At 33.0% G+C, this 9,772-nt stretch overlaps 1 protein-coding gene across 1 annotated transcript in view; it reads left to right on the top strand.

Annotated features, from left to right (window-relative positions):
• LOTGIDRAFT_62390 (hypothetical protein) overlaps positions 1 to 9,564 on the top strand; it is a gene marked incomplete at both ends in the record, with an annotated part of 23,646 nt that extends 14,082 nt beyond the window's left edge. Inside the window, one exon of the mRNA XM_009062861.1 lies at positions 8,955 to 9,564. Within this exon, the coding sequence (XP_009061109.1) occupies positions 8,955 to 9,564 (610 nt within the window). The remainder of the gene's footprint in view (positions 1 to 8,954) is intronic.
• Positions 9,565 to 9,772: the final 208 nt, after the last annotated feature.

Consider the following 9,772-nt stretch of genomic DNA (forward strand, 5'->3'; position numbering starts at 1 on the left):
CAAAATTATTTGTGGTGTAATGCTTCGTTTTATTTTCTTAGGTTATTATTGTACAAGGTTTTACCTGACATGTTTTATGTAAAGTCAAAATCAGGAATAAAATAAGTAGAGCAATATTTAAATCAGGCTTATCATTTACTACTACAGCGATTTTAATATACACATTTCGTGTAACATATCTTTCAAATAATTTAATTAAAACCTTGAATGGCGATAGATGTTCTTTAACACTGCTAGTTATTTATCAATAATACTAACCTGAATTATGAATTTGAAATATATATTTGCACAAAAAAGCCATTTTGTTTTTAATTACACGTCAGTCGACAGATTGCTGATTCCCAGTAATTAGCAGAGGTCATTCTTCAGTTTCAAGCTTTCTTTTCCAAGCCCAAGATCGATATTTTTGAGCTCACAACAATAATCGTGAATCTATAATAGCAAGAAAATATGTGATGCCGATCTGCGGAAGGGGTTTTCAAGTGGGCACCCCATCCAAGTTGACATCCCTTATTAGATGTATATTATTATTACCAACGAATTCTAGAGATTTTTTTAATTTCTGTTTACGAGGTAAATGTATAATTTTCCAACAATCTACCTGATTTTCTTTTCAATTTTCTATGCATGTTATTCTTCCATATTTCACTATATAATTGATTGGATGAATTATGTTCATGTGCAGATAAATAAGAATATATACATATATCTTGTTGCCTTTCCACATGCAATCCAGAAAACATAATTATATATATTCATGATAAATGACTTATTGAAAGTATAGAGTGGCGAGGTCAAGGTCTTTCCTAATAATGGACTCGGATATTATGTTTTTGTCCACGGAAACAAAGAAATTAAGATTTAAGTCACGGAATGTTATTAAACTAGATAAAGGATTATTATTTATGGAAGTTGGATATTATCAAAGTTAGTGTAATCAATGCAAACTAAATCTAATCAGATTCCGACAAAACGTGGTTATTAACAGGTTATAATGTCCAAATATTGATATCGAAACGTCATTTTCAAGTTCGCCTTTTCACTTGATAAGGCTCACGGTAAGAACACGGTAAGTAACCAAGAATTGAAAATGTTTTATGGGAGAATCTGTTTGATTGCTGGAAGACTAGCACTTGCCACAGGTTGTCGTCAGTATCTTGATATGATCTATCTGAATTAAAAACAGTATTTTATTGTCCGATAAATCCAGTAAACCACGGTTGCAATCGGTAAATTTGTTGATATGAATGTTTCGCTGTAAATCGCTATTCGACTTTAACTGACCTTTACGGAAAGGAAATTAAGCAAGTTACATTAAATATCCAACAGAGTTGTTACAGAATTTATTTGATTCTAGACGGATGTTTTTTAAAAGAAACTAACCAAGATATTTTTACTTTACGAATTGCGACAAATCCTTTTCAATTTACTGTCTGTTTATTTTTCATTTTGAATTAATCTTTGAAACTGCAAGAATCTCATCCAACAGTTCAATCGTTGAAAATAATTCAAAAGACAAATCTGCGTTAATCCTGTAAAAATCCTATTGGAAGAGTCTATATATCAGGAAGTATCTACAAATTTACATCAATGCAGCAATGACAGTTGTAGCACCAGGCAGGGTATGCGTACTGTTCTAGATACTTGATATGATTTCTTTAGGAAATCTATAATATACTTCCTCATATGATGAATAGTTTATTTGCTGCTGGTTATGTATTGCCAGACTGTTAATTTGGATTTCTGGTTTCGTTTAACGTTTCGGATCCTTTGAACTTGGGATTTTTGTTTGTAACTATTAACAAATCCGTTGTTAAGCCAAAATATGTACCAATGTACCAAAATGACGCCACATATTTAAAACAAAATTCTTCTATTTGATACACTTGTTTTCTTTAAAGGTTTAATGTGAACAAATAAAGCCAAGTAGACGATAGACGAAAGGTAAAAATCAAAGAGATTAAATTGGATTTTGATTCTGGGTAATTTTAAGAAAAGTACTGACATTTTAATTAAATCTTTATTTTAAAAGAAAGAAATGTATTTCTGAGACTTGATAAATATTTAGAAGCTGTACCTGTGGTCCAGTAAACGTGGTATATAAACGTTAAATATCAGAATATCTTAACCTCTACTTACACTGTAAATAATTAGTATAAAACTAACAACTTAATAACACAGAGACTACTCATGTACTGTTACAGATCAGTGGCGGAAGCAGATTTACGTCATAGGGGGGAGGGGGCGATATACCTGAGGTTGTCCGAATTTCTAACCTAGTTATGAGATTTTTGGTCCGACACTGTTGCAGTTTCATACAATTGTATACTCACCAGTAAGTAACTTTCGATACATTGGATCTATGAAATCTGACATGGACATGAAAAGAATGCTCAACTAACAACCTTAATGACAGACATTGGTCCTGTACTGACGGTAGCGGCGTTTTTTTAAGCCACTAAAACGTTCAGGTGGAATAAATCTAGGATTGTTCAGATTTGGCAGTCTGTCATGTGATTGAAAATCCAGTTGCTCTCAGAATCCGCGGACGTACGAGAGTTTGATAAGTTTGAAACCCATCCTTTTGACCATTTATGTTTAACAGAAAGACATTTTTGTTTCAGCTTCTTTAGCTTCTAATTGAAATAAAACATCTTAAATACTACAAAGATGCTTACCCTATTCACCCCTTTCCAGAGTTGAGCTACTGCTTACAGACAATTGTGGATGACACACGACTTTGGCATGTAAGACTGAACTGTTATTATATAATAGCAGTAGAATTCTTTCTGAAAGGAAAGCGTGTTTTTGTAGAAATTTTTCTAGAAATGTCGAACTTTAAGTTGTTACCCTCCTACGCTCTAGAAAATCAAGACTCTCGACTACAATTTTACCCTTTTCCGCTCTGTAATGAATTCTTTCACAGTTTCCGTCGTGTTACATATTCCAATTACTTTCGTTAAGATTTCTCATGGTTTGAAAAAAATTGTTGAAATCGCCACATGAGAGAAAAGTAGAAGAAAGGACATAGTGTCTTGTCCGCGAATGAGACCAATTATAGAAGAGAATTCTTATATAAAAGGCTTGAGTCAGAATCAAAAGGAAACAGAACGATTTAGTAATCGAGGAGAAAATGGGGGTGTTTCGTCAAGGGTTCTTGAAAATGTCATACTGATCTAATTAGGAGACTTTCGCTACACTAGAGGTGTTTTGTTTTATGTAATGTATACGATCCGTCAATTCGATATATGTCTAGATCTATTCTAACTGTTAAAGTTAACAAATTACGTGGTAAGAAATTGGGTGTCTAATCAAAATCGCTTGAATTTCATAAAGACCAGACTCGTTTTAGAAAGGTACCCTTTCAGCAAATTTGTATCAGTAAGACTATTCTTTTTGGATGGTCAGGATCGCGTTTAAAAGTTTAAAAGATCAATTGGAAACGTTATTTTTCAGATATTTGTATTTGAAAGTTCCCATCATTAAGGTGTTTAACATAATGATAATGATTTGACGTTTGAAGGTTGAAGGTATTTTAAAAGCTTCCTCTGAAGATGGGGTGAAAACGCTTCACTCGTAAAGTCATAGTGCCCCTCCACTAAGGAAAGAGACAAGCTATCTCGGACTAACTAATTTAAGAGATATTGGTACTTTACATGATAAAAGAAACCGATAAGAAATAGAACTGTTTTTATCTTGAAGTAATCATGTAATTATAACATCAGATAAAGAAATGTGGTTTGTTTAAACAACAAATACGGTCTGTAGCCGTTTAGATAGAGTGGGACTATAAATCAGCGTTTAGAATAAATATTAGCCGAGTTCTTTATAACTGATTCCACTTAAACCAGATATCACCAATTGGCACCATCGAATTACTGAGAAATCTGTTTCAATATTTCACTTGTAGAGACCACCTTGAACTTTAGCCCGAAACATACCGATTCTGATTTTCTTCTATAATAATAGCGGTCTAAATCGGGGATAAGATGTCAGGGTAGAAGATTTTCTCAAGGAGATATGATATACTAAGATAAAGCAAAATAAAAGCGATCAAATTGCATATCAATGGAAATACTTTATGGTTAGTGAAAGAAATACAGACTACACTTTTCGACACTTTACAGTAATAAATTACTACGCATCACCAACTCTTCGGAGTATAAAAACACATTAGATGATTTCATAAGGGAATTTAGTTAAAACCAGTCTCCTTCAGGAAAGCATAATTTGTCTGAAAAGCGTTTGTCGTAGCACATCAATGTTTTTACTCGTAATGACCCCTTTGGATTACACGTGGCTGGTTAAAAGACTTCATATCATTTCTTTAATATGTAGTTCAGGTTTCCGCTAAATTTTGATTCTTTTGTCAGCTCTAAAACATTAGAAACCTTAGATGTACAGATAATCTAGATCATGTGTTAAAAGTACATAAACGAGATATATGTTTACGTTTTTGTCAGTTCATGCATTTTCTTGACTTCCTTCACAAAAACAATGAGTAATCTATCACATAAATGATTTGATGTGAACACATGAGGTGTTTCATAAATAATTAGTAATCCGGAGGAGGGAAATGTTTGTATTTTCAAAGTGATAGAGGACACTTGCACTAATCATCTACTGTAGCTTAGTCATTTGCAATGGTTAGGATTTTATGAAGTGGTGATCAAAATTTCTAATTCTGATCTGATGCTAACCGAAAAATACGGCGTCTATTATATTTCTGCTATTTCTGTATTTTTACAACAAGAGAGTCATAGATTGTTTCAGCTCCAACTAAGAATATTGGAGTATCTCTTCTCAGAGACAAAATATTTTTACGTGGATATAAATATCAATCTCGTATTTACTCGACCTATAGGGTATATGTGTCGAACAAGATAGAGTCCGTCACTTTTGATAAACTGAAAAATAATCTCGTCCTACAATATAAACATTAGAAACGCTATCTTGGCATTATTATTTGGTTTATGAGCACGAATATCATTTCAAATGACATCTTCAATGAATTTTATTTATTTCTTTCAAATTCAACTGAAATCTTGAATCTTGTCCAACATTACTCAATAAATATTATCAAAATATCTTTCAACAGTTTATCACCAGCTATAAATAATATCAGGCTTCACGACGTTTCTTCAGTTTAACTGTTTTATTTCAAGTCTTTGAATATTTCAAATACTTTAACTGGCTGTTAAGAGATGCGCCAACTTGACGCATCTTTTAAACACCCTTTTCATAGGCTTGGTCATATCAAACACAATACACAGTATCAATGCGTTTTAGAACGATTTTAATGGTAGTTGTCAATCATTCCGAAATGAGACTATTGAGTTTTGAAATCAGATCTTAAAAATTATCCACCCAAAAACATGAAACATAAATTTAGATGCATTGCCTCTCATGGGGATTGTTGTATTGAATTTTCTTGAACAACACTGATTGTCCTCTGATAGCCATGTCATGTTGGCTGGAATACTACTACCAGAGAAGAAACATTGCAAGTGATTAAGTCAGTGCTTTCCTATTGAGATAGGTTGAGACGAACGATATAATCATACTAATTTTTTACAAATTCTGGTGATTTTTGATACAAATTGGATAAAAATGAGAAAGTAATGAAGTGAAAGTTGAGCTCTTAATTATTAGTCTCTGGAGTTTTTCAGTTTATTTTAGTCACAAGATACAATCAGAAGATTTTACACTTCAATTGAATGGGTGTATGGTCTAAAACGTAGTTTTCAGTTAGTTCAGTCAATTTCAAATAACAGCACAACACATTCCTTAAAGTACACAAAACCTAGTCAGAGACACCAAACTTAAATGGTCTCTTTCAGAACATTGAACGTTCAACGTACTCCGGCAAATCGCTGAAATGTGGCTATATCTTCATTTAGATCTGTAGTGAAATGAATTGGAAACTGACTGTATACATGGCATATTATGCGCGACATTGCTCATCTTGGTATCTTTTAATCGATCGTTTGACTAGCTAACACTTCATTATTTTGTTTTTTACTCTAGAAAAGAGTTCAGTTCAGCTCTTACATTTTTTATGCTTTACGCTTTTATTAAAGACGTATTTTATGGCCAAACTTGTAACATAATTCAATTGAACCCCAGACAGTAAACAGCTCGTCCGTGGTTAATGTCGTCCATGATTGATAATATATATAGTAGGAGTTTTAAGTACGAAGGCACCATTAAACCGTTTAATGTTTTGTGAAATTTTCTCTTAAAACAGAATAAAGGGCATTGTAAGTTTCTGTCTAGTATGTTTGTGGAAATCTAAAGATACGAATTTGGTTCAAGGACACATCGCGATACTGCATGTCTCTTTTAAGGTGAAAATTCTACATAACAAATAATTCTTACTAGCAAAAGCGGATCTGCATAATATTGGCATACGGGTCCACAATTGGTATAATACAATAGTTTAAAGTATGATTATTAACTTCTATAGTGGATGTAAACCTTTATTTAAATATCATTTATAGTTATCACGAAACCTTCTACTTTAATGTAAAAAAAATAACTTAATTTAAGAGAGTTTAGAAGACCAACATCCAGAATCTCAACGAACTATGGACTACTTTATGTTCGAAAACTATTTCTATGGGTTATACTATGCCTATGAAATGTTACCCTGTAAAAACACCTACACATTTCCTTCTGCTTACACATTTTTATACATAGAACTTCCTGATACTGTAACAATAATACTTTGATAAAGACGTAAATTCATTTTCTGGTGTATTGAAAGCATACTTTCATAGCGTGTTATTGTCATTGGACAATTTATGAAAAATATTAATGCATCTATATGTGTAGAATAACATGCGATGAACATATATTTCAGATATTTTACATTATCCCGCTTTTAGACGTTTGAAAAACATGGGCTATATGTTATTTGGGAAAAAATTCTGTTGACGTTAAATAAGATTTAATGGAATTTCGACGAAATCTACTTTAATCCTCCAGAGAAAAGACCGATTCTATTTTCATTTCGTATTATTGACTGAAATTTATCCGAATATGTGTTTTTTTTCATCTTTTTTTATATGTGCATCATTTTTCAGAGACATTTCGAAACTCTGTTTACATAGTGACGAAATAGAAATAACTTAAGAGGAAATCCCTTTATTCCGATGTAAAAAAGAAATAAGTCTTGAAGACACGCACTAAACAAACATTCATTGAGATTTAAGATGAAGCAATCGTTAACGAAATGGCATCCATAGTTTGAAATGGGATATTGTGTTCAATCTTGTGGCTTTTGATGTACATGTTTGAATTCCCTTTTTCTAGTCCCTCCCGGGCTCCCAAAACCGCGAAACGTTGTTCGTTATCCTCTAGTACCTTTTCGCCCGAGAAAAAAATCGTTCTACGAGAATGGACAACTGTGCTGAGCGATGAAGAACTTCGACAAAAAATGAAATTATTGGAACAATCAAACGTTATGTCCGATTATTATAAAACTGTATTCAAATATAACTTTTTAATTAAATTGAAACCTAACGAGTATTGCCTGCCCAGATTGAGATACAAGTCTTCTACGAGCAATTAAGGTAGAATTTCAATCTTCATTTCAAGCTTGGGAAAATGAAAAACCTTTATGCGCTCATATAAAAGATTATATTTTCCTATTTGATCTTTTTATCTGTTTTCTGTAAAATATATTCCTGTTAAAAGGTTTGACATCAGTGGGAGATATAGGTTTTCTTCCCAATAACATGTATATCTTAAAAATATTTTAAAAGACTTAACCGGAAGGCGACCTTAATGGATTATACAATAATAGGAGTTGAATATCATTAAGAATTTCCGTTTATGTGTAATTTTAGCAAATTATATTGTTTATCGACAGCTTAGAATTATCGACAGAAGTTCAAAGCCCTGTCCGTCAAAAATGTGTGTCTCGATGGTACAGTGACATTCCGTTTAGTACCATTGAACTGTCTGCATGACACACATAGAAAATAAAAGAGTCAATCTTACATTAAACAAATGCACCATTTGACCATTCTGATCTGGGCTATGGTCAAAAATAACACATTCAAAAATTTCTTATCCAATACTGGTTCATGTGGTATAAGAAATAGGACAGCAAAAAAATTGTTTGGGTCGAAGATAATTTCAGCAACTTATCGAAAGTTGTGTCAAGTTGACACGTTCATACAGCTTAATTTAAATTATCCGGAAAGGTGATTCGGTTGTGTAATTGTTAAACTTAAAAACGTGTTATATTGAAAACCTAATTTTATTTTGGTGTGATTCATTGAAAGAAAATCGTTAACAACGAGACGGATATCTTGTTATACACCAAATTTAATCGACTGTTTAACAAATTTCACCCTAGCAGTCCACCCTAGGTCTACCCATAATCACTATAAAGCCTTCTAATTGGTGTAATTTCAGAAAACTAATAGGAATTTAAGATGCTGGAATAGCTTTATGTTTCAACCTCATCTTGTGTGATGATTTAAATTTATAGAATTATAAACTGATTTGTCACAACGACTAGATTTCAAATTCGATTGGAATTCAAAATTAAACGTTAGGTATTTGTTTAGACATCATTCTGTCGAAGACAGGCTATAAATTGCCTTTCAATCAATCTTAATTTGCTTGTTTTTAATCGTCTATCAACAGAATATTGGTTAAGCGGCGGTTTTTATATTTTCATGTCTTGTTTAGCAACATTGTTGTGGTTCCTCTTTCAGAATCGACGCATTAAACTGTATAAATCATTGACGCCTTTGGGACTTATACTTATAGTTCCTTGATCGTATAAGACACATTATTGAAATGTCATATGAATAAAGATGCGACACGGTGCCACAGTATGTAACACAAATAGTTTTCACGTAAATGTTTGATTGTGCATTGATATGCCATCAGTATTGTCCAAGGACTTAAAGATTTACAAATCCTTCTTTCTCTTTCAGGTTCGTGGCGATAGTGTTTCCAATCAAAGCTCACATTTTGTGTACAAGAAAGAAGATTATTTGTATAATAATGTTAATTTGGCCAGCAGCAGTTTTTTGTGGACTGCCCACAGTTTTGTTTAACAGGGTTATCCCTCTTAGACCAGGCCACGAAATAGCCTTGTGTCAGTTAATTTTTCCCTATAATCACCTTTCTGTGTTTTTATCCTTCAAATATGTGGAAAGTGGTATTTTCTATTTTTTACCCATTTTAACTCAAGTTATTCTGTACTGTGTCATTGGTCGAAAACTTTACGCCAGCACAGAAGAACTGTGCACAAGGTTCCAAATGAGACAAAATGCTAAAAATCAGACGGATCGTGCCAGTGAGACAATTCGTGCCAGGAAAGGTGTAGTGAAGATGTTAATAGCAAGTGTTGTGATTTATTTCATAAGTTACTCTCCAATCCAAATCCATCTTTTATACAACACCTTCTCCGATAGTCCACTTCCGGCGAGCTGGAGTTTTCTCGTGTTTGTTATGACAATGACCCACGTCAATTCAGCAGCCAATCCAATTCTTTATTGTATCTTCAGCCAGAATTTTCGCCGAAATTTCAAAAAGTGTTTATGTTTCGTATGTTTTCGAATGCAGCGAAAAGCCTATCGTAGAACGCGATTTGATTCATTTGATTCGAAGGGAGCATTGTCGCGTAGATCCAGTACTTCTAAGACTATTGTTTCTAGTAGATTCTGACTAGGACTGGATAAGTCGAGAGTGCAAGACAAACACCATAAACTATACAGGAAACCAGCTACGAAACACAAATCGACTTGGT

Source organism: Lottia gigantea (genome assembly GCF_000327385.1).
Source record: "Lottia gigantea unplaced genomic scaffold LOTGIsca_54, whole genome shotgun sequence".
Lineage (NCBI taxonomy): Eukaryota > Metazoa > Mollusca > Gastropoda > Lottiidae > Lottia > Lottia gigantea.